This window comes from Calliopsis andreniformis, chromosome 1 (genome assembly GCF_051401765.1).
Source record: "Calliopsis andreniformis isolate RMS-2024a chromosome 1, iyCalAndr_principal, whole genome shotgun sequence".
Lineage (NCBI taxonomy): Eukaryota > Metazoa > Arthropoda > Insecta > Hymenoptera > Andrenidae > Calliopsis > Calliopsis andreniformis.
Genome location: NC_135062.1, coordinates 3570538 through 3598435, shown reverse-complemented (window position 1 = coordinate 3598435; position 27898 = coordinate 3570538). Strand labels below are relative to the sequence as shown.

The following is a 27898-nucleotide window of genomic DNA, read 5'->3' as shown; positions in this document are numbered from 1 at the left end:
GCAAAGCAACTTTAGCCTGAGGATATGGTTTATGATATACCCTTGACTTAATTTGTTGAATAATCCCAGGTAAAAGAAGGTGGCCAAAATTGGTCACATTTTCTACATGTAGGAACTTAAATATATTATTATCTGATGTTGTGTAGACATAAGATAACTGTAGCACAATCGCTGACTATTACTGTATTTAACAACTATAAATTGAGATATAACTTAATATTTATGCTGTTATATTTAGTGCCCATAATAGTCACCATTAATTTTAATCCCTTATAAATAATCTGGGTATCAAATATTTTTGTCGAAATTAATATTTTTCTTCTGCTTAACAGTAGATCAATTGCATTTTCTTCTTGCCGTGTTTTTTATTTAGAGAGATGTGAATAATAATTATTATCAAACATTAATTTAGGTTATCAATCAAAATTGTTGAAACATGTACATATGTATATCGACCGATTCAAAACAGTGAGTTAAACATTAAGAATAAAACAATACTATTTAATAAATATCAAAATTACAAGAGAAACTGTAAAACTTTTTAAGTTCAACAACTGAGTATTAAGTTTTTTCATCTTCAGATGCTAACTTAACTATAAGTAAGACAATTCCTACAAAGGTTGGTCCTACTTTATTTACAGCACTGTATCTTAACCTTTTTGTTACGTGAGCTAACATACTTATTTTTATTTGTAATAATACCGCGACATAAATGTTTATAATATAAAATTTTTAAGAACCTGGTAAATTCTAATTATGACACGCTATACATATAAATAAATAAAAGTATGCATATTTAATAATAGGTTCTATCTTGTACACGTGCAAACTAAAATTCAATACATTTTTATTGAGAGCAATTCAGACAAATCTTAAGTTATAACAACTATTTCAATTTCATTATGTATTATTTAACTTTAGGTGAAAAAATTATGGAAAAATGTAAGACTAACGATTTATGAATAAAATCTATGACGAAGCTTTTGTACAAGGTAGTAGCTATTATTTCACGACCCATTAAAAATTTAACGCGACCCACAGATTGAAAAGCATCATTATTTAAAATAATTTATCCCTTATGCTAACCGACTACCCGAGTACCTTTTGCATATTCTCTTAAAAGGTCGACAATTTTGGTTATTGACATAATGGTTATACGTAACAAAAAAACTTGTAAATTATCAAGAAACGTAAATAATAACAGTAAAGACAGACAAGACTGTATTTAAGACGGAATTTTCTTTTTCCTGCAATAAAAAATGAGCTAATATTTCTAATTCATTTAAATGAAACGTATTATCTGTTTGAGTACATGATTGTTTAAATTAGCTCACAAAAAATAATAAAAAATGATTTGTCTCAAGAAAAGCTGAAAATATTTTGCGACTCAACTTTACTCTTCTTGCAAATTATGGAACCCCCTGAACAATTATGTTTGACAATTCCTTTGCGTAAAAGCATGAAGAGAAATGGAACCATATTTTATTAAGCTAGAAATGTACAATGAAATGGAAGCACATAAAGAATGAGTCAGTATTTCATGAAACTTTAAATTTGCTAACACCGTTATAAACCACACTTTGGTTTTAAACTAAAGTCATATTGAGTGTTATACTTTCTAAGCTAAGCTTCTACTCCTAAAATGCTCAATAAATTAGTAGTGTGTGATGCAAACCATTGGAATACACATTTAAATTGATAATTTATCTCTTCTAGATGAACAGAATGACGATGGAAGCGAGTACCAGGCCTTTCTGACTTTGTTTCCGTTTGCTGCAGCATGGCTATCAAATGTGTAAGCCAAGAAATGTTGATTAAAGCATGGACTACACTTAAGCAAGCCATTTTTATTGATCGTTACGAATGCATGCACAGATAGGATGTCTAGAAAAGAAGCTGGACCCTAGAAAAAATGATAATATGCCTCCAATAAAATCGTTGCTCGTAGAGTGGATAAGAATTCCTGCGTGATCCTGGATTTGGAATGCTTGCGACATGTAAATGTAAAAAGGAAAGTCCGAATAGTTGCATACCCGATGTCCGAGGGATGAAAAAGGTTTACGTAGCAGTGTTCACGATAAGCCTTTTGGGTACTTGCACTTGCGTTAATTCCGGCTCGATGAAGTGGCGGCGGCATGAAACAAGGCGACTCCGGTTTTCCGAGGATTCGTCCTGTTTGTTTTAACTTTGAACGTCGCATGACGCGCGTATTTCTTCCAGACAGTGGCTTTTCCGTCTACTCTACTACAACTTTGACAAGAACGATGCAGTGCTTCTTATGTAACTCGTGTAGTGGTGTGTAATTCTCTAAATTTGTGCTCCTCAAAATATCTATGGACAGAAATGTATGCAGAAAGGTATGTCGACCTCGACAGCTCTAACCGACTACCAGTTTATTTATTTTATGAAAATCATTCTAATTTATTAACCAAATATAGGGGAATTCTGACTGAGATGGCCCACTTTTTTTAAAAAGTCAAATTACGTCTAAAAATACTAGAATAAATGTAAACGTTTTTGTGTTTTGTATAATACGTTTAATGAACTTATAATAATAACGTGTAATTTAATAAAACTTATTACCTTTTTCATAAATAAAAATAGAAGAACTAGCGCATACCCTATGAGTACGACATGGTTCTTTATCCCATAGTACATGGAATAGATGAACCTCTATAAGAAAACAATATATACGCATTCTTTGTTAATAAAAATACATTTTTATATTCATTATAATAGTACTTTATCTTTTGTTTTATAATTCTATCTTTTTTCACCGCAGTAACTGTACTAATTTTCGAACTTCGAATTTCATACAGCATTTGTATAATCATCGCTTTTAAACAGTTGTCTTCAAATTAATGTGCCTTTGGGAATATGCAAAATGATTAAAATTTTGTATTGATACCCATTGTTTTTTATTTTCAATAGCATTACAGCTTTTAACTGGTTGTTCATTCGCTTCTTGCAGAGATACGTTTTCATTTATATTCCGTTAGCATATTTACAAAGTCGGTACATGCAAGCTGTCCTAGAATTGATGGTACTTAGTATTAGGTGGTGGTATTAAGTAATTAGTCATTTTCGAGAAATTTCAACATTTTTCAGCCGGTACTAAACGGCACTTCAATTTCTATAATCTGTCAAAAGATTGAAAGATATATTTACAAAAAAGTGAGACATCAAAAGAAAATTAACTATTATATTATAGATTTACTTGAACAATTTATATATAATTTGAACGAAAGGTTTTATTAGAGACAAAATAATTTAAAAGATTTGTAAGGTTGTTACAACTTTTTTTTTATATGAGAAATCATTCCCTGTTTGATTGTATCACCTGCCACATCTTATCCTGTACATACATATATATGTATCTATTTGACTTCCTAAATAATATACTTTGTTTTAAAATGTTTTACTATTATAACGTATTCCAATTATGATATTTTATGTTTGAATCAGTATCTGATAAAATTAATTGAAAGTCCATGTAAGCCGTTCAGTATCTCTAAAATTCTGGTCTATAGCACACTTTATTCTCGTTTTTCCAGATAGAAGTTAAATAGCGTCGAACATCTTATGTTTCCATAAATTGAAAGATATAATTCATGCTGAGCCATGTGCCGCCCATGCTAATTGGCCATCGGACAGGAGCATATTAACGAAATAAAACAAACGACTCGTTAAGGTAAGAGATAAATGGAGTTGATTCACATATTTTTGTTTGCGTAGCTTGATGTTTCTCAATCAAATTGAATAAAAGAGAACGAATAACGTTTTATTAAAAGACAAAATGCGTCCTGTTATTATTTGATTATGTATCTATCAAATACTAATCAAATGTGCATTCCAAATTAATAGGTTGTATATTAAAATAAGTACGATTAATAATTATCATTCCTGTAGGTGATGTTACATCAATAAAAAGCGTGCGTACAGAGATACATATGGATCGTTAGCTTGGTCATTTTATCCTTCGATGTTAGGGATAAAATTGAAATATTTACAAGTAAGAATTTCACAAAATATTTAAAGTTTTCATTAAATCGTCACCTTAAAGCGAAATAATTGTTTTATAAACACTTTCTTTTTTTACTTAAAAATTGAGTGTACACTGCACATACATACTTATTAAGTTAAATGTTATTTATCGGGATATCATCGCCTATGTTTAAATATTATTAAAATTTCAAGAACTTTGAACTAAATCGTTTGTAAATACTGGCCGAAGAAATGGATGGAAAATAAAACAAGTTATAATTTTGAGCCAAGTTCGATCGACATACGTAAATTTATATGAAACTTTTCTTACCTTTACATTCTAAATCTATTGATGTAAGTAAATCAGGAAACAAATCTACGGACCTGGGATTCAAACTAAGCAAGAGGTAAGTACTGTGTTTCGCTCAAGAGATAATCCTCGGGAAGGCACAGAGGCAAGAAGGGTCTCTCGATTTACATTGTATATGTGTCGTTGACGTGGCGAATCATATGCAAGAGCCATGATAAAAGTATATGTGAGACTGGGCGTGTCCTTTTTCACTCTGACCAATTAAACCTGCATACCTTTTGGGGATCATCTCTTGAGCGGAGCACAGTAGCTAATGTTACTAAAGACAAACCTTTATGTATTGCTCATTCATAGCAATAATGGCAATAACTGATTTTCCTATATTAATAATTTATAAATAACAAATTTTTGAGTTACGCTATTGTTGCAGGAAATGAGTAATATTAATATTAAAGAGCTAGTAGTCGCCTCATAGTAGTGACATCAATAAATATCAGAAATTAATATAGCAAGGGGCAAGTGAAGAAGTAAGGTTACTAAACATACCGTTACCAAACGTGGAACCAGTACAAATTGTTCTGTGTAAACCAGTTTCGCATCTCGTTTGTTTATTTGATAAAATGATCGTTTCTTTTTTTCAGTAAAGAAACAACACATTTTAATTTTGTTCTATAAGTTCATAATAGGACAAAACAGCCCACGGAGAACCAATAGAAAACGATTTCTGGTGCTATACGTTATCCAAACCTGATCTAAAGTTCTATTCTAACATACCATGTTTTAAAATATGTGTTTAACCAAAATCGTAACTCGTGTACACTAATTACAAATCATATTCCATAAGAAACTGGAATTGCGAAAAGTATGATAGAAGAATTGACCTCAATTCATTGCAGCATATATAGATGAAATGAATGATTGCACGTAGCACGTCGTGTGTCGTAAACTTTGTAACATGTCGATCGTTATTGAGTAATGTTGAAAACATTAGTATTTAATTTATGTCTTTCAAATGTCCAATAGTTTTAAATTAGCCAACCTGTGAGATTTGATCCTTCGTTTAGCTACGATTTAAATCAACAGAAAATCAAATACCTTTAGAAGCAGTGGCGGATTTACGCACATGCGGTGGAGGCGGGGACCCATGACAGGGAACCCCCCTATAGGATTTGTCCACTGGGTCAACTTATTCCACCACTAAGTAAAGGCTTCGAAAACAATACTTGAACTCGAAAATCACAACTAAATAGTCCACCTCTTATAATCCCGACGCATACGATGTTACAGACGTGTCTGGACATAAACAAAATTCACTATTATAGTAGCAATAGTGTGGTGTAAACAGTTTGAAAACTAAGGCTGACCGCCCATTACGTGTATAGGACTAAATTCTTCAGAATGATGATCTTTACAATATATTTTAAGGGCATCGAAATCGGTGATCGTGTAACTAATCTGCAGGTTCATCCAATAATTTTAAGCAAATCGAATAAAAATTTACTGAATTATGAAAAAAACATGGTTTCGAGAATAATGAATTTAACACCTAGAATGCGAATAAGTATAGCTATAGTATTGTTGCGATAAATGGGAAGCCCATGTCCTGGGTAAACAAAAATTGTATCCTCCCTACTAGGCGGATTTGCTTTGGAACCAGTCAAACAATTAATAAAACATCGTAGTGGATTAATTTAGGCTCGAATTACTTCCTCACTGATCGTATCAAAGTTTCCTGCATAAAATCTTACATGGTTTCAAAACAATAATAGCAATAAATAAATAAATTGCAAAAATGTACACAATCAACGATTGCACTATACAAAAGTCTTATACAATTAATATATTAATCACTTATTATAATATTAAAAGCTATTTAAAGCGCAATGACTGTTAAACTAATTAACTACGTGTCATGAAAACTATATCTTCAGGAAAATGCAAAATTGCAGGTAATTTGATTGTGCCAGTCTCTTGCATGTCCTTCCGTCACACGCAGTCCATTATATTCGTGCAGATGGAATCATGTTTCGATACGATGATGGTCATCAAACGTGTCCGCAATGGAAGTAACCAATGCATAGTGTTATCGCGCCTCATCGAGTAATCGAATGGGAGTACCCCTAGGGTGTACGAACGTAACGATGACCCTGCACGTGCAAAGTGTAACTTACGAACCTGCTTTTATGCAAAAAAAATTCAACCGCTTTAACGCTCACGGGTGAGATGAGAAAAAAGGGAAAGTAACCTTACCTCTCTTCTTCCCCCTTTCTTTCGCGTGCGCTCTCGTTTACGTGAGTAAGCACAAGGGTTGAGACCGTGGAGGGGGGATTGAGGCAGACTGATGCGAGACTTGGATGAAGGGAGGAAGGAAAGAGGGAAGGGACGGAGGACCGACGATATAGTCGCTAATTTTTCGCTACCGCTACGGAGGAACACGGAGGAACGCAGAGGATGCCTGGTAACAAGCGGACGTTTACAGTTCACCGTTGGAAGCACACTACGTCCTACGTTCCGTCATCAAACGCACCGATACGAACTTCTAAATCGGGATTTTCGCTGCCGGAATTCGTTTAACTTTCAAACTGACCCCGATTTAAACCAGAAAGAGAAACTGATGAACGACGACACGACAGCGGAAGCTGACTCTTTCTCTCGTCACTTTCTAACGCGATAACAAAAAGACTCGCGCTGTCTGTGATTCCCTGTAAAAATAGGAACCGATGCGTGGTGGAACCGAAGGGACGAAATATAGCAGTCAAATTTTGTTTTATTACGTATGATTACGAGACATTTTTTCAACAAATAATTATACACGTTTATCGTTTTGATACCTACTCTAATTTGATTTATTTCATTTTTTTCCTTACTTTAGAAAGCATTATGAATTTTTTCCCAAAATCACATCCAGATCTCATAACTCAAAAAATGTTAACTTCGAGCTCTTAAACTTAAATTTCATTTTAAAAAGGAAACTTGTAGGGTCGTTTTTTACTTTAAGAGTACAGGAAAATCAAAAGGTACAGAATTTTTAAAATATATTTATTTAAGAAAATAAAAAATGAAAATTCTAAGGCTTTTATATTGTGTTAACAATTTTGTTGATGCAAACTAACTTCGGCGAACTTATTGAAGAACTGAAAACAAATATTTTATGTATCAAAAGCTAAGGTAGGTATTTGTTCTTGTTTCTGTTTTTTTTTTTTTTTAGATTAGAATAATTTATAAAAAATGAATTTTTATTAAAAATGTAATACCTTTTTTCTTAATCTGACATGTTAATAAGTAAACTTAAATGAAAAATATTTTCTTAATTTATGTATCAAAGTTCTATTTTTAAAAATGATTTTATTCCGAAAGTACAAAAATAGGGACAAGTATCCTAGTCTCACAATTTTGATTGTTAGGTACGTGTTATTCGTGTTAATATATGCATTACTCGCTGACAATGAGATTTAATTCAACAAAAACTTTTGATGTTTGCCAAATTTAAAAAGTGTTTTCCCCTTATACACTTATATAATTACAAAACGTGTCTGTCTTGCATCACCTGGAAATTTGAAAATTGTTTTAAATGCTTATTATGCCATAAGTAGAAAGCGTGTAATAGATACAGAGAAAAACAAAGACAGAAACAAGAACTCAGACTACATTTAAAAGTCCATTTAAAAGTGATGCAGCAGTAATATAATAATAATACAATATCTATAAGTTAAATAAACAAATACTAATAAATTTATATATATGAGTATTATAAGTGCTCTAATAAAAACTAGTTCCACAAATATGCAACCATAACAAGTTCTAATACGCTTAAGAGGTAACACATTCCTTCACTTCTTTATCTACCCTTAGAATCCATGTTTTGATTTGTTTGTCGCTGAATATTGCACATCGTTGTGTATGAACATGTTTGTAATAAGCAAAATTTAAAAATAATGATAATCGTCTCCCAAGTAACTTCTGCTACTCAAGTATCTTATAACTTAAATATTACGTAGGTATGTATACATATATGAAATCTCTATTCTTGTTAAGGTACATTTTAAAATACGATAAAAAATCTGGATTCTAATCAAACCACATTCGAAACGTAAGTGTGTAAATACTTGCTTCGAAAAAAAGACTCCTTGACCGAAAAGAAAAATGAATAATGATTTCCTCCAAATACTATCAATACTTTTTGGTGTAGTCAAAAACAAGAATTCTTTAAATAATAATACTAACAGTATAGCTTCACTTTTTCATGAAGAAGAAACTATGGAAAAGAATATCGAGAGACTGAGTCGCTGGCGGTAACATCAAAGAAACTATCCCGTTGCCTAAAATATATTACAAGAAGTCGCTTGATGATGGTAGGCGGAATGTAAACACGCGACAGGAACAAATTTTATCGAGTTGAAGTCGCTTGAAGTATCGACTGGCAGCGCAGGATGCAGCCGGCATTCAAACGGCCTTCAGATCTATTCTCGACCTAACGCAATACCTGCTCCGAGACTTCCTCTCATATGTAAGTGTTCCATTTGCATGCGGTAAACTGGGCAAACCGATAATCAGACGGTCCGCTTTCTTGCCCCTGTCGTGGCTCATTCTCTCTTCCGATTAACCGGCGAGCGTGTTGCATTCCGGAGCATTTTCCTTCGCTGCATCGATACGCTTGCCGCATATCTCAAGCTCTCTACTCCGATTAATGCGGCAATATCCGTGGAAAGCAGCTGCCCGTGGTCGTGACGGTGCGCGGGTTTTCAGTCCGATTGATTTTATCTTGCAGGGGGAACGTACGCATGTCGTTAGTTTCAATCCTACCACCGATATTTCATTTTCATCCCTGAATTATGCGGATAAATCTACGCCACAAGCACGCCCCGTTCACCCCTTTCTTCGATTATACATAAATTATGCGTTCGACTAAATGAAATTATTTCAAGTATTTTAATGGACCTTTTTGACCACCTTATTCTCCTCTATTAATATTTTTGATTCTATCAATGCTAAATTCTGCTTCTTCTTATTTCGCGTTAATATTAATTAAATAACTGTGGATAACTAGAATAATATCAATTGAATAAATGGGAAATGGCAATATTTAAATATTACTTAAACCTGTAAAGTAGTAATTGAAAGTAATTTTAACCGCTTTTCAGCGACTGGATATTATTCTTTGAATTAATCGCAGTAACTTTTCCATAAGTTTCTTAATTGTTTTTGACCTAATTTCGTTCTAAGATTTGGCATTTATGGACACGGTGTTATTATTAGATTTTTTGGTAAACTAATTCCTAGATAAAAATCAATTTTATTGTATTGTAGTATTCTTAAAGAAATACTAAAATCATTGTTCTAGTCTATCGAAAGTAAGCAAGTGTTTGAATATTTTTGGACAAGCATCAACAGTGTATAGTGAAACGAAGTTATTAGTGCAAACAGATTTTTTTAATCACTCTTGATTTGTTAAAAGTTTAATTCGTAGATTTGAATTTGCATATTTTATAAAACATAGTATTTTGTCAGAGACTTACAGAGTATATTTTGTTCGATTTAATATAGTTGTTTTGATTTGTTATAATTGACATCTTTTATTCTTCTCTATAATTGACATCTAGCAATTCTTCATTTATGTATGACAAATTAAAAGTGTAGAAGCAATAAAAAATTTACTTGTCCGATTTAATGAAATGAGGAACATCTTAAATATAAATTAAATATTTGCATTTTAAGTATTTGCAGCAATTTGTATTATTGAATGATTAATAACAATTTCGTCTACTTCAGAGCTTTTAAAATTTTATTAAACTGTAGTTTTCCTTTTTTAAACATAATTTTCTATTATAGATTTTAATGTAAATATTATTTATTATTTATTATTGTTTATTTTTATTATTATAGGAAATGTATAGGATATGCTCTCTTGTTTTTTCATACAGACCTTGTTTTTGAGTTAACTGTATCTTTAAAATATCAAAAATTAAACAGCTGTTTTGAAATGCTTTGTTTTATAATAGCCTTACGCAACTGATTATGCAGGTACTATAAATCGAAGAGAATCATTTAGATTAGCAATTTAAATTAAACATTGCATTTTATGTTACACATAGTGCTTTTTAAATCTAAATCTAAACCTTAACGTCTTTATCTCTTTTTTTAACGACCTATACGGAATCTCATTTCAAGTTAAGTAATGAATATTGATTTCTCATAATACACCTATTTATTCATGATATTAATAATTTAATATTTGTAATCCTGCAAAAAGCAAAATTATTTGACACATTAATTGCAATACACTTCCGTTTTGTTCTTTTCTTCTAAGTTACTTAAAATATGAGTATTATTCCTCATAAACAATTTTTGCAGTATTCCAATTAATAGTAGTCATGAATCGTTATATTCAGTCTTCTTTGATTTTTCTGATTTTGATCTAATCATGTTGATTCCTTTTTCTTTATTTTGTGATTTCCTTGATACTTTCCATTTTATCATCGAACACTATTAACTCTAGATCTTTATTTAATGTCTTTATGAACACTATAACTTTATTTTGAAAAACACTAACTATCTCTATGTATACCTATATTATTCTCATGTGTTTAATTACCTATATAGCAGACGTTCCGATTGTAGAATATACTAAAATAAATGTATCAGTTTATTCATACTACATTGCATCTCCTCAGTTATTAGCAACGACACAAATAAGAAACAGTTATTTATCATTTGAAATGGTACATATACACGCGTATGAATGCAAGCCAAGACTTGTGCTCGACAAAAAAGGTTATCCAGTTAAAACTAACAATATATATAAATAATCTTGATGTAGTTTCTACTTTACCTTGAGCTGATTACACTGAACGCGTTTCAAACGAGAAGATTCAATTTGATTTCATTGCGCAGTACATCAAGCGATCAACTTTTGCGTCCAGCTCACGTGATCAATTTTTACGCGTGTCTTCGTCCCCCTCCCTTCACCCCCTTTTGATTAATGATCCGGACTCGTGTCAGGAATGTATATAAATTAGGAGATAGGTGTAAAGTAATAATTATAAAAGCGTATAGACCAGGACCAGAGGCAGTGTGGGTTGATTTTTTCGTTTGTTTTAATTACCTGCCAGCTGGCGGTCTGGAACGACAGATATACATAGTTACTCTAATTATAAGGTAGCGATAGAGCGTAGGAACAGGTTAACGCGTGCTTATGTTCACAATTTTTTTTGGTTCGAACATAGAGGGTTCAAACGTGAAAAAAACGATTTGAGATATTTTTGTTAAATACTTCTAAACGAAGTAAACATATGTTCAACCATATATTCGTATTTGTTAATATTCATAGTTAAACTATAAATATTTAGCTAACCATTTGCCACAACCTTCTTAGATAATGCCTTTATAAGTTCTTGCATTTGTTTTCAATAAGTCTTTTGTGGTTTATAGGGTATAGCGTTTTTATTCTGAAAAACGTGGGTGGAGGTAAAAGTAACTCGTCACTATGGGGACAAAAATAACATGTTAGTTTTGTTCATATGAAAGTTCAATAAAGTGTTTCAAAAAACCAAGGCAAGGATAATAGCATACAGGATAGGAATTCTTCACATAACAATGATTGTATATGTCTGGTTTGTTTAGAGTCCTTCAATGAAAGCTATTCGAGAAAGATATGGATCCAATGTCTAAATTATAAGAGCTGCTCTCACGAAGACTGCACTATAAGTGATCTTCATTACGTCTCTCATAATTGTAATTTGGAGTAGATAAGGAATATCATGAAACCAATACACAATATCAAAGAAATGTACGAAGTTGGTTATACTTTTTATATTTTGTTTAAAATATATTTCTTTTTATCGATATTTAAAATATATTTATTTAAATGTTTGTTTCCATTGTTTTTTATAATAAAATATTCTAGTATTGTAATGGAAAATGTTTTTACTTCGACTTCCTCGAAACAATTAGTATTACCTTTATTCCCATAGTATGTTACTTTTGATCCCGCTCTCCCCTATAGAAAGATGCGAGAGAAAAATGGAGACAAACTTTTCTGTCGACAATCGCCCAATTAGATGGGGGTGGGGATGACATACAGTATGCCTAATTTAAATGTATACAGTGAATATTTCCGTAAATATTAAAAACGAGAAAAAATGTTTCAGGCAGTAATTGTATGATATAAAAAGGGACATACTATGATGATAACAATTTAACCTTGCGATGACCTTGGAGAGCCCTGTGAAGGCCACATTTAAATTTTTAAATGGAACCCTATATTTTTCATTGCATATTCATGTAGCTGATATCAAAATGTTTTTAAATAATTAACCTATACATGTATGTTGTATTAGCTGTATGAAAATACGTTCTCGTAAATACTTCGAATTTCATTGATGTCATCTTATTGCTTATAAGAAAACACGCATTTGGAATATTTAATATTATTTTCTACCTACCTACTACACTTTTTCCACCCCAATTTTGGGGGTGGTTTTCACCCTTAAAACATGAATATTATCAGATAAAAATAACACGTATCTAATATTTTTGGATGTTCTACTCGTATACCAAGTTTCATTCAAATCGGAAGATGATACTAAAGTGATGTTCCTTGCTAGTAGTAGAAAGAAAAATATGTACCTGCACTTTCTATGAAGAAATTTGAGTGAGCATGTTTTACACTTATTATCTACATTTGCCAGATCAGATGGTGAATTGTTTAGAACTGAGAAGCATTCTCTTAACTAAACGTCACTTTAAGTTAATTGTCGATTAGCCAAAAGTTATTTATTAGCAAATAGTAGAATTTATATAGATGTAGATTTATGTCATACATTACCTACGTTTTTGGCTGGTAGTATAAAAAAATCGTTGTAACTTTATAATCATAAAATTGTGAATATTAATTCTGTGGTTGTAAGGCAAAACAACCGAAGTCATATGTTTTTGTTTTCGAGATATTGGCGTTTAAAATTTTCAGCCTCAGTACTATTTCATGAACTCGTGTTTTCTTGAACCCTTATTTTTAGGCGTAACAACTCTTTTAATACTCCTTCTATTTTTTTAAATATAAATTTGACATTCTAGATGCCAATTAAGACCTTAAGTCGAATTTGTTGAAAATGTGACATAGGTCGTTTTGCCTTACAACCACAGAATTTTTACGCTAATAAGGTCGCTGTATAAACCTAAATAGGCAAGGCGTGGACTGGGATTCTTTTTTTGAGAATACGGTTTAAAGGCGGCGCTACAACATTTCTTTGATCCCTACTCAGCTTCTTGATCAAAAGTATAATTATACGTTTTCTGTCGGAGAGGTGCTTATAATTACAGTAGAATTTCATGTTAGATTTTTTCAAATGGAAATTTTTATTCCGTTTGCTTCGGAGGACTTTGACAGAAATACGTTCGCGATTAACACCAGAAGAATTTATAACTGCGATTATTTAATCCTCCAGAGATATTATCTAATTTGTTCATGTCGCGTCCATTTCTGGTTTCACCTTAATTAAGTTGTCCACGCGGTCCGATCGCGGGGATAATTACGATTTATTGGCTTTTGAGCAACTCGGTCGAAAAATCGATCTCGACTGAACTATAATTTCATACATTACATCGTAAGTAACTGTAAGGCTCTACGTGTTTGTGGAATACACTTTATAGTGGTGTTTCTCATATATTTATCGAGTTACATGTATTCGATTTTGCTGAATTTTCTAGCACTTTATTGTCATACTGATAGGAGAACAGGAATAAAAATAATTGTTCTATAATTAGTGTATGGATATTTAATTGGTACAATTTAGTTGAAGCTCATCATGTTTAGGACTTATATATTGAAATAAAACAATAGAATTACATGAGCATTTGTTTCAAATATTTCTTTCTTACATTTTTCACATTTTTTTTCTAATTGAACTGTGTCGTTGCAAAAAAGTTAAATGTAATCTAGAAAAATCGTATTTGTACTACCGTCTTAACGAAAATATTGTCAATATATTGACAGTAATGATTTCAGAAAAATACGACATGATAGTATACGAAAAATTCAATTTTGATTCAAGAATTGTTAATATTAATAATATTAATGATATTAACAATATTGACTATGTATTAGCCGTAAGTATATTGCCTATAGGAAGTGTCCATATAGGACATTCCATATAGGAAGTATCCATTAATATTGTCCTGTTTTATTCTTTTTCGACATAAGTGTTCCACTGTCTTTGGCCAATGGCGAGAAAAATATTTTACGCCAAATATTGGATATATACTATAGAAATACTGGACTTGAAGATAAACGTATACTCGAGTTTCGGCTTTTCCTGTCTTTATCACAAAAATTGCATCATAAATCTTGGGATCTCTAAAGGACAAGATAGATAAGTACAACGACTTTAGGAATCGACAATCTGCTGCAGTTCCATTCACTTATTGTGGTACAAATATTGCCGTCTTCCCTCGTTAGAAGTGAAAAGGAAAAGAGATGTCCTCTCATTCAATAGTGTTGCCAATGCAGCTAGTTAATTAGTAGTCAACAGAGGCCTCGTAGATTTAGTTAAATTTTTGAACAAACAATATTATATTAGCAGCTTTCGTCACAAATTAATAAAAACTTAAGTGAGCTGATAATAATACAAAGCTTTACCAGATATGTCAGAGTGTCGCATAGAACTATTAATGAAATTATTGATAATTTTAGTTTCGAGAGAAATTTTAAATAAATTATATGAATTCTCCTTTTATTTTGGATACGCATACACCATATACAGCGTACCAGCAAAGAATGAATTAGAGAGATCCTCTTTAAAAGACAAAAGATCACAGAAAATTGTAATTGTAATTGTAGCACGCGATACAAAAAGAATGACGAGGTTCACAGACAAAATGACTGCTTTTTTCTTGCCTTTTCTTAATACACAGTCAGTGCTTGAATCTACCGAAACTTAGACCGCGAGAGATTCTGTTACATACTAGGAAGGTATTTAAAGGCCTACCGCAAGGTGGTGTACTCAGCTCCCTTCTCTACTATATTTTTGACATAAAATATTGATAATGCGCATGATAGTTGTATCTAAATTTCCTAATTTGCAGATGATATCGCGGTCTCTTGTCAAGTTTCTGTTCTTAATATTGGAAGAAAAGGCTTGGAGGATGCAGTCTCTGTCATTAATAGAAATCTTACTCTCCTTGGACTCTCACTATCTCCCGAAAAGACTGTTTTAATACATTTTAACAAAAGAGGAATCTACCCAAGTGTTTGCTCCATCAAAATTGACAATTATAGAATTAAATCTAGCTTAAATTCAGCTTAAATTCAGCAAACAGATTGAATACATACGCAACAAATGTTTTGATAGACTTAATATCTTAAAATTTACAAGTGGCATAAGATGGGGCGTAGACCCATCTACTCTTCTTACTCTATACAAAAGTCTCATTCGTTGAATTATTGATTACAGCTATATATTTCCCTAAGAGTGAGGATCTCAAGTTAAGAATTGAGAGAATTCAGTTTGCAGCCCTTCGTATCACCTTGGGTTATAGATGGTAGCACTCCTAATAATGTCCTTTTGGGAGAGTCCAAGTGCTGTCTGCTTCAACATAGACCTGCTTTCCTATGTAACAATTTTTTTATAAAAAATTTTTCGAACAGGGGAACAGCTCTTTATAATTTAATACAAAGGCTTATAGAATCTACAAGATGGTCCAAATTAGTAAACAAAGCTCGATCTATACTTCCAAGTCAAATTAATGGCTTACAACAACATAGAGTTTGGCTTAGAACCAAAAACAACTTCGCTCTATACCTCTGTGAATACATTTTCCTAATTCTATCTTTTCAGACCACCTCGTTAATAGGCCTTCCAACTCTATAACTATTTTTACTAACGGTAGTAAAAATGAAAAGACAGGAATGGTCGGTGCGGCTTGTTTCTCACCTGAGCTAAAGAAATCTCGCTTACTAAGTCTACATAAGCACATATCTGTCTTCTCTGCTAAATGTATTGCAATCAAAACTGCCGTTGAGCTTGCTTCTGATTGTTCTAATTATAATATCTACATCTATTCTGACTGTTTGAGTGTTCTGCAAGTACTATGTAACTATTCGGGCAGTGTTAAATCCAATCCCTTTCTACTTGACATTCATAAACTGATAAACTCCTGCTTCACGGAAACAAAGAAATTATTTCTTTTCTGCATTCCCTCTCATACTGGCATTACATTTAATGAAAAAGCAGACGATTTAGCTAAAGAAGCGTCCCATCTCGAGGTTTCGTCCAACATCCTAGTTCCCTACTCCGACTTTTCTCATAGCTTCAGAAAACAGGCTAAGATATTAAGAATAAGTAGAATCCATGAAGAAGCTAAGTTCAAAAGTACCAAGTTTTTCAAATCTTTTTATTATCCTGGCTCTAGATCTTGGTTTACCCATCGTAATCTTCCTAGAGATTTCATTTTCTGGATTAACAGACTTCGGTCTGGACACTATCAACTGAAGGCCTCCTTCTTTAAGATCAATCTTCCTGCTGACACAAGTTGCCTGTGTGGTTGTTTGGTGCAGGATCATAACCATGTGTTATGGCAATGTCCGATCTATGATAATAATAGAAATATTCTGTTTCACAAACTGTGCAACAAAGGCTACTTTCCACAGTATATAATAGATGCCTTTTTGTATGAACCCTCCGTCACCTGTTGTTCATAAACCCGATCATTTGTTATTCATAAATTTCTAAAGTTTCATTGTTTGCACCTTTAGAGAATAATTTAAAAATGTATCAGTAATTTGTCAGCTCTAGGTTCTAAGTTATTCTTGTAATGTTAGCATGCACAGCAATGTGCAAGATTCTGTTACATCCGTCCTGTAGTTTAAATCTCGCTTCATCAGATTTATTTTTATTCAACCACCTGAAGGAGTTATTAGGTGGTCTGAAGTCAAATGCAGAGATGAAAATAAATGTGCAAAACTGAATCAGACAATACGATAAAAATTTCTTTGCCACTTAGCAAAAGATTATATAAAAAAATAGATACCTAAATGATAACATTTACTTGAAAACCTATATTAAAACTGCAGTCGTTTATCTCTATAATTATTGAATGAATCTCGTACATATCTACAGAGTATTTGGCTACAGGCGGAGGAAAATTTAATGAGATAAGTCTAGAACTGAGATAAGTCTCTTAAGGTAAGTCAAAAATTAAGATGTAACTATTGACACAAAGTTTAGTAAACTTCAGGTAATATATTTTTATTATTGTTCCCATTTAAATATTAGAGCCTTTACAATGAAAGTTGGGAATATATGTCGTACCTTGTTACCAGATTCCAATTAAGATCATATTAATTTTAAAAATATTTAATATCAACATGTCTTAATCAAAGTCTGTGTTCTTAAAATTCAGTGTCCGTAATTAATGTTTAAGACTAAATGAAACAGCAGTAGAATTTGTTTACTAACTGTAACTGTTTAAGAATTGCTAAAATCTGTCTGAAACTTTACAAACTACGAAATACTATTTGACTATTGACTCGTAGAGACAAACCATAAGGAACAGTGACTTCAATAACAACTGTGCAGGTTGAATATCGTACGATTTTATTGCAATTGTGCGATATAGTAACGGCCTCCTACGTCAGCGGGTATGGCAGCCATTGTTTTCTTGAAACCCTTATAAATTAACGAACAGAAGCTTAAACGTAACGTCATTAGTCTTGATTTCTTTCTTATTTTGACCTCCAGAACCACCCCTTAAATTTTCCTCCAGTCGAACTATATCAAATACCTTAATTTCCTTCGCAGCGGCGAATAATAAGTAGTTTGTTTATGTAAAACCAGAAAAGCTATTGAAAACTACAAAATTTCTTTCCAGCATCCAATACGTTGAACAATTTACCATGAAGTTTATACAGTAATTGGTTCTTTGGATCCATCCGATTTAACGCGAGCTTCCTTTCACCGGCATTTGGCTCCCGACATTTCTTAATAACTATAATCTGCGATTCTTGCCGGTAACATGACTTTTTTGCACCCCCGATTGATTCCCGTAGAACGAGAGGACGTGCAGCTGCCGGGACTCGCTACGCACAAAATGTTTGTAATTAAGTTAGAATTTTACGGTTGATCGGGTCAATATGACCATCAGCTTTCGTAGACTTTATTATCATGGAATTATGAGACGTTAGGCCTGTGATTATGACACGCTTCTTGACTCGTTTGAAAAAACGAACGTACCAATGAGAATCATACGAATTCGACGCAGCCATCGTGTCGACCTAATTGTAACTAAAAGAAGATGATCGTGGTATAAAGTTCTTTTTATTAACCTTTACTATCGCCCCTTCTTTACTTTTATATCATTTCAGATTCCAAAAGATATGATATCAATGAATTAGTCAAACAATGTTTTCATTTTACAATGTTTTACGTGGGATCTTTATAGTTGAGATGAATGCCTCATTCTTGTGTATATGTATGTTGAAAATTGTTTGCTGAATATATTCGTTGAATGAATTCCCATTTGTAGGTACGTTTGTAGCAGATTTTGTTATTTTTAATTTTAAATTTTATTTCAGGGCACTTTCTGTAAAACCATACCTTATCATCTCTCATGTTTCTAAATGGACATTAAGGATTGTACCACACTATCGATAATTTCACGATCCGCTCACGCTCCATTCTTAGAGCCATACTCTTCTAACACACGTTTGAATCGAGATTGGAGTCTTACTCATAATATGAATTGATGAATGAATGAAAGATAGAGTTGCCGATGATGTGAGTCCTCGCTGATTTCGATGATTTTTAAATATGTTATAAATGTCGTCACTTTGAACAACTTTTTCCTTCCACAGAATTGGCAGTTGACCTTAGTTTCCGAAATATTCACAAAAAACTTGTTAAACCTGGGTGAGGTTTGAGTTAGGTTTGATTTAGGTTTGGCTTAGGTCTGGATAAGTATATAGTACTAAAAGTACCGTGTTCTATTAATGTCCTGTAATTAGTTTTCAGTTGGACTAGTTTTTCTTTGGAGCGAGTGTAAAATCACGCGAGCCACCTGTTTTATATGCTTGCTGCAGACCGGGACTGTGGAGTGTTTATAGACGAAAGTGTTTTTGCCAATATCTGCGAAACTAAGGTTGACTGCCACTTTTTTCAAAGAAAAAAGGTACTCAAAATGTATGGATTTGTAAGATATTTAAAAAATAATTTGTAACATAATAAAAATATGTTTAAATAACATATTTAAAAATCGTCGAAATCTATGAAGACCCGCATTATCAGCAAATTTACCGAGTGAAAAAGAAGAATGAAATACAATGAAATAGGATTTGATTGAACCGAGAGCGGAGAGCGAGTGAATTGCAAGCGTATTGATAGGTTCGACCCTAGGGATGCGAACACATCAGGCCTGCTGCAGAAGAGCGTTTTTTTGCCGCTGCGCGTTGTAGTAATAAGAGAAATCTCAATTTTCAATTATAGAAAACAAGGGAAGACATACAAACGTAATAACTAGGCTGCGCATTTGCAGCAAGTTATAGCGACAATCTGTGCAGAGTGACGTAACAGGAGCTGCATCCTTTTGAAAATATGTAAATGTGCCGCCTAGTTGCCGCTTTCATATGTTTTTCCTTGTTTTTTATAACTGAGAATTGGGGATTCTCTTTGTTGCTGCAACGGGTGGTGGTAAAAAACTGCTTGCCTGAAGCTGCTTGCGTGAAATCATGTTACAGATTATAGCAAATCCATAGTGTGATACGACGTTCTGCTTTTATTTGAGATCTATTTTGCTATAACGTAATATGAAACAAATTTGTTATAATATGTAACATAATTTCACGTGACGTGACAGCAGTGTGATTGGGCCGTAACTTTTTCAGTATTGAGTGACTAGTAATACACAATATGCACTAACAAAAGTTCGTATTGTGAACATACGTCCTACGACACTTTGTTTATGAGATACAATGAATTTTGTGTTCTGTTGTTTGTTTCTGATTACCTTCAGAGGAAATGTTTGAAATGAGTACTTTTTCTAGAGTAACTACTTTTTTAATACTTCTTAATGTTCCCCGAATTTGGTGAAATGGTTGTCCAATTTTATATCAGAGTATTTGAATACTTTCAAGTGGCCTTACGTACATTAGAGATTTCAAGTATCCCCATATGTCTCGTCAATAAGGTCAAATGGGATATATGTTTATATGAATCTTTTTCATTGTTTTGAGATACCGAATCAGTCCCTAAAATATTGCCGACATATTACGAGGCACCCTATATATTGATAGATATATCCGTCAATAATGTTGAAAAGGTTAAGAAGAAATAGATATCGTGTAATATTTAGCTGTGAAAATATAGTTTACACAAAAATAAAACGAATGTGATGTATTACCACCATTTATGACTTCCCTTCGTTGATTTATAAATTTAATTAAATCAAGTACGAATATGAGTAGTAGCTAATTAACAACCAGTGCGTTTTCTTTCTCCATTAAATTTTCTATTTTATTTTCGATAGAGACGTTCAGTGCTTAAATAACCACTTGTTAATTGATATAAGTTCATATGGCTCACTCGCCTGTCTGTCACTGAATGTTAATTAATAGTTTCCAGAGAAATATTTCTACGCTTGTTACAGGGTACAAGAATGATAATTCCTCCGCGATGCTGGATCGAGTTCAATCGTCATTTCCGTGTAGCTTTCGAACGATTGAAAATGGTAGGTATCGGAGGTAGTGCAGAAATGCTGTACTTCTGTGCTCGGTTTACCTGACAAGAAGCCTAACAGAACATTAATCTGTTACCGGTTGCGTTACAGCAGCAATGAAATGTTTGCCCAGCTGTCTGTGTTATGTAGATTAGTTATCAGGTACACTAGTATTAGATCTCGCGTAGGAACTTCGGCGGTGTACTCTATCTTTTTAGTAGTTCCGAGTATGTAAATTGGACATCTGCAAATTTATTGAAGCTGCTACGATTTCTTAATTTCAAGCCTCTTGGTAGAAAACTATTGCATTCATTTCTGATGAGACATTAATGTCATATTACTGCCGTGCCAGGATCCATATTTTATAATTATACATGTTTAGAAATGTACATACATCTTAATGTACTTTCAAAACTGTACCAAAACGTTTTATACTAAATATACTTATTTAGAATTTACAGTTATTAAAATTTCAGTAACTGACATCTTTTGTGAAGTTTTGTGATTAAAGTTACGAGAGAGTGTTGGACGATTGTGATCTATAAAACTTAAATTCTGACATCCATAAGTGATTAGATGAGTACTCAAGAAACGATAAAGTATAGTAAAAATACAGAAACTATGTAGCTTGTTATTGTTAATACAAATGAGTCGAGGATGTGAGTGAACAATATAGAGGCACAGAACGATTTTGTAAATAAAATATTTTCCTAGTTGAAACTAAATTATGATTCAACTAATTTCTTTGTGAAAACTATTCTGAAATAAATACCTATAACGTATTTTCGATGTAGTATGTTAATAATTCTTTAATAAAGATCTCACTTTCTGATTTACATCAAATATATTCCGATTAATCTGACTTTAAAAGTATCTGTAAATAGAAACAATGATTATGTGATTTGCAATACAATCTTATTCTGCATATACTTTTCCATGAAGAATTATTTCGCGATATACTATCCATGACGAACCATCATATATGTAGAGTGTGTAGTCATTAAATATCACATCATTAATCTTGATATCGAAAAGATACATTTCTCCTTTATGTCCAAGGAAATTGAAATCAGATTACAAGATTCTCATTATCGAGATTTTGAATGCGAAGTTAATTAAGAATATTTTACTGCATTTTATTGTAAACAAAACAGTCATGTCGGCCTGATATACATCAAGTATACCTATATAGAGTTTTGTACATCGGTTTTATTTTCTCTACATACATATTTATCTTTCTTGTATGTTATTAGTACAACTATATTAAGAGCAAATGATCAGGCATTGCTAGATTTGCCTGTACCGCATTACCAATTCTAGATATACATAAATACCTAAGTAAATATATGTATTTATAATTAGTAATTTAACTTGTTATTTTTTTAACGTATGCTACAAGCTTCGGAAGCTTAGGAAAATTTTGGCAACGTGAACTGGCACATTCTGTTTACTTGATTTTGCGATGTCGGATCGCTTGCTATCCCATCTAACACTTACATGTTTTTTTAAAGTGAAATGAAATTGAATCGATGAATCGAACAGTACCTACAAGTTCGAAAACCACATTTTGAAACTTTTGATCCTAATGTCCACAACGCCAAAGTTTATTAAGTCACGCAGACATAATGAACTTAAACAGTGGATAAGTGGAATTCAAATATAGTTTTGAGATCATTTAAAAGCGGCTAATTTTGGACTAATATTGTTTTTTTAACTCGTTCATTCAATTCATAGAGCAATAATCAAAATTACACTCGAAATAATTATGATCAAAATAGAATTCCAATGACAGAACGGTTCAATTAGGAGATAGTCAAATATATATATAGTTCTATAAAAGATACAGCGTTTCTATTGGAAAAGCTTATTCGTACTCTCCCATTCGAAAGAAGAAAGTAGAAAATGAGGGATGATTCTAAACCATTGTAATTGAAATAAAGAACATAGATGCATGATTATCTTTATTCATGAAAAGATCAATGGTGCGCATTTTATACAAGGAAGCAGATCTACGAACGTTGTTATTTGATGTTTTTCCAGCTGATATAGGCTGAAGCATATGGAACGACTTTAATGAAATGCGGTTCTTAACGAGACTAGTTTTAAACTGGACGTTTACCACGTCTTTATTTCAATCTCTGCTTGTTCTATCGGTCTGTCTAATCGGAAAGCATTGGAAGTCACTTCGGAATCTGTGACATTCGCCAAGCATTCGTGGTTACAAGGACTCGTTTGGAACGGTACATGAAACTATTTTCAATCGTTTCTGCCTCTAATTCTTTTTGCACATTATCGCGATGGATGTTCGCTTTGATTTCACTTGCCCCTGTATCTGCTTGTTTTATCAACGCAGTTAACCGCAGAACGTTGAAGATTACGTGAGAATACCTGACATTAAGATGAATTTATTGTTACTTTGCCCCGGTCAATTTTTAATCATTCCCCTGACACCTGTACTTATTCTGTCAATAGATTTGATTAACCTAAGGTCTTTCAAAAGCGGTGAAGAAATCGTCATGTGTTACTTTTTGATACGTTCCAGAGATTTGTAATCTTGAATAGACAGGTGAATTTATATTTAAATTTTTATTACTGTTTAATGTTTCATGCTTATTTATATTATAGAATCCTTGCTTTTAATTTCGTAGTTTCACGTCAGCGTATAAGATTATCGAATTAGACTTGAAAACATAAGTCGTCATGGAATAGAAATTTGGCGACGCACTCGAGCAACGCAGCGCTAACCAAATGCTGAAACACTTTTCCGCCAAAATTAAATCAGATAGGAATATTCTTGTTGGACGACGTACGAACGATCGCAGAAATACCGCAAAAATTACGGAAAGGAACAAGATTAATCGACCATTAAATGCATCCTCTTGCGAAATGGAATACAGTCAAGAGTGTATCAACCCCACAGGAACGCATTCCTTTTGTTCGATACTAGTTACAGCCGCGCGGAGTAAAAAAACGAACGAAACAAGGAACGATAGTAGTTAAGGGCTAAACCTGTTTCTCAGGCTCGCACAGCTGCTCCTGTATTTCGATCAAACGTCATCGGCTTTAATTAAGTCTCGAAAATGTCGATGAAATTGATCGTACGCGAACCATCGTCTTGTTCCATCAAGGACCAAACTGTAAAGACAAATTTCAATGCAAGCACTGCGGGAACGAGAATTCTACGTTCCAACATGGAACATTGTATTCGCAGAAGGATGTTAATCAAATCATTATGGTATCGAGCTCATAAGAGAATTTTTTATATCAAATTTTCTGAGTTCTCCAAACCTAGGCGAACTTATAGGAGAACTTTGTGACAGGTTGAAGTTATTGAATGCAAATTATTTCGGAGATATTAGACGTGTTAATCAGAGGATAGCTAATAATTTATGATAATTATTAATTCAGAATTTTCATTTGAATCTCTTCATATTTAAACTCATTATTATCTGACACTTAAACAGTGTTTATGAAGAAAATATGTTGTACTGTTTGTATATAGTTTGAAGTTTCATAATATTATTTTTAAATAAAATTACAAGTATTACTATACAAAGTTCTGCTACATTATGGGGGATTTGCTTATAAGCTACTTAGACACATACGCGATAACACGTTAGGTACATAATTAGGAAATTTCTTTGCGTCAAATTTCTCGAAGAATTTTTCGATAAGAAAGTAAATATATCTTCTTTAACAAGTTATGTACATAATACTTGTTCAGAATTTTAGACATAAACTTAAAATTAAAAGTTTTAGAATATACAGATGTGTTCTTCCGTGAAAATTTTATAGTCGAGAAATATCATGGATTAGTAATAACACTGTGGCACACAGCGTAATTAAATCATTCCCAAAAATTTTAGTGCTTTTTATCTCCTCCACGTTTGACGATGCGTATACAAACATTATACTTTTAGCTCATAAAAAGTAAACAATTAAAACATGTATTTGTTTTTGATGGGGTGTATACATGCAACATTGGACCTCAAATAGTACTAAATTTAAAGATTTAAAATCATCAACTTTATATAAAGCTTATATAGCCTGCTATTATTAATAAATAGTACAAAAATTTTCTTTCATGGCTCGAAAACGTCCTAGCTTGAAAATGTTAAACTTTATAGGTTTGCAGGAGACCTCGAAAGCCGTATCGGGTAATTTTCTTTTTTTCTACTTTTTACTTTTTCAAGGTGAAACTACCTTTTAAGGCTTAATATGTGCTTCCCTATTTTCCTGTCTATTTTGAAAACTCTAACAAATATAAAAAATTGTTAAAATAAAAATGTAATGGTTTTTATGCTTTACAAAACTGCAGCTAAATTAGTTCTTAAAGAAACGAAATAGTAAAAAACAATCAAAGTTCCCTTGCGAACTTTCATCATTCTTATTATTGAATTTTTACTAATGATATGAAGTTAATTTACTGCAAAACTGTTAAATAATCGATTACTTGAAAATTCGGAATCCCTGCGTGGTGAATCCAATCCCGTTTGATCGATTCATTCCCTTCTTTTTGTTCTGTAATTTAGATTCCGCGATAGCGAATTATGGAATAAGAAGAAAGGGAGGAGAAATGAACAGCGTCGCGTGGCAGCTTACTGCTTGCTCGCTTTTCCTTCTCTGGAATGTCTCTTCGTCGACAATCGGAAGTGTACTACAAGCAACTTCATCGGAAGGTAGAACAACTTTTTCCAGTAGACTGTTTAACTTACCGAGCCATAAAGAAGACCACAGGAATCCATACACAAGTACAGGCAGGTCGCGACACCTTGGATCCTTAATTGACCTCTGGACACCGACGTTCTTTGAAATATCGCTGAAAACAAGAAAAAGGTACTATCATTAACCCTCGAATGACGGACTGTAATACACGCATGTGCAGAGTTAGCAGACACCAGGACACTTTTGACAATTAAAGTAATAACAGTAAACAGTCAATAGCCCAAATTGTACTTAATTTTTATTTTTAGTTATTATTAGCATTATTTTATTTTAATTTTATTTCGATAATTACGGGGAATTTGTTGAGGCAATCTTCTTTATACATTCACAACATTGAGCTTACGATTCATGTAAATATTAATAGTGGACAATATTTAATTGAAAGTTTTGATGTAATTATAATGAATGTGGTGAAACGATAGTCTGCACCTATTTACTTTATTTTAGATTTAACATTTTACAGCGAAAATATTTCCTTTTGATAAATCATGCATTCACCCATACTTTAGCGACGTTAGAGCCCACACACGATTTGATAAGGCTTCTAATCGAAATAAGCTCGAAATTAGAGTGAATTTGATAAATGTAGGTCTGATCTAAATTCCTTTGACGCGTGAATTGATGAAAAGCATTTATTAAAATCTTTTTTGTTAGAAATTTTCTACATGCTAATAGCTGGTACCCATTTATCCTCGGGCTCCGGATGCACTGTACTTTGGCTCGTTCTGATTCCACTGCAGTGTAATCATTCGTTTTTTTTCGCCGCCTGGAAATACAAAGTATATAGACCGCGATCTTTCTTCACAATTTTCCAGTGAATCGGCGTGTATTCCCTATACTCTTGAAGGTATCGATTATGGGAATCGAATCGCGCTAAGAGACGGAGTAATCAAATGTTGTCGCCAAAAACGACTATAAAAACTGGTAATTATCGATAGTATCGTCCGAGACATGTCGTAAATAATACGTCTCGGTCTTTTTTCGTTTCATGGGCTATGTTTCGCGATTACATTTATTGCATGTCATATCGCTTGTACTTATTAACTCATTCTTGCTCAGCTAAGATTTCAGGTAATGACATTGTTCGCGGGGCCACTGATTTAATTCAAACCTGATCATTACGAGAGTGAAAAAAAAGTAGAAATAGGTTCTATTTCCTTGCTCAACGTAACTATGAATTTAGTGACAATGGAAAAAGAATAAATGAACTCTCGACAGTACTTGTGGTATTAGTGCCCGACGCCTTTAGAAATTCCTTAATAGAATAGATGCTTCTGTAAAAACATATGAAGGTATGTGTAAGTATACGTAAGTATACATTTTTTGACTTATGTCCAATTTACAGAAAAAACGACTAATCTTATGGTCCAAAATAAATGGGAAATTGTATTAATGAATTGTTTTGTTTTATATAATTCTAATATAATCAAATGTCAGTCATAATTATAAAATAACTGAATCATTGCATGGTAAGGTCACTGGTAATATAAGTTCACCATCTTACTCCATTTTAGTTATGTAGATAAATAGTATCAAGGTAAAACTGAAATACCAAATTTATTTTACAGCATTACGTAGTATTTTAATATTGAATTGTACACTTTCATAAGCACCGAAATGTATTGTTCACGCAAAAGTTATCTTTATTTAAGTTTCTATTCAGTAGTTCATGATATCAAACTTGTATAAACCACATATACAAAATCGTAATTTCGTTCTAATTTTCTATTGCATTCTATCCTATTTATTTTACTATGTTAAACTGTATTACCGACATAACAAAAAATCGACATATATTAGAAATAGAAACAAAATCTGATATTCTCTATCTTACCCGATTTAACTCTTTACCCCAATTTCCTCTACATTTGCAATTGATAGGAGTATATGAGTGTTCGGATAATTTATAATACTTATTTTATTGATAAGTCAATAAGTTTTTATTTAACTGTGAGATTCTTTTTTTTAGTTTTGTCGGGACTCTCAAATTGATTAAGTAGTTCTACATAGTCTCACGCCAACTCGTCAGTAACAGCTCATCTCCGGAATTTCGGAGTCCCTCTTCTAACTATGATTATCTTGAATGACTAACTCTCGAGTTAGTCACCTAGGGTTGAATTTTGAGATAGTTATTTCTTATTCCGTCGAACATACTTGAGAATCCAAGGCAGTAAAACT

General features: G+C 32.7%; 1 protein-coding gene across 1 annotated transcript in view; it reads right to left on the bottom strand.

Moving 5' to 3' along the window:
* The window catches only part of LOC143182661 (uncharacterized), a 189717-nt gene that overhangs the window by 42326 nt on the left and 119493 nt on the right, over positions 1–27898 (bottom strand). The window contains exon 2 of the mRNA XM_076383843.1: positions 25711–25814. Coding sequence (XP_076239958.1) covers positions 25711–25814 — 104 coding nt within the window. The remainder of the gene's footprint in view (positions 1–25710; positions 25815–27898) is intronic.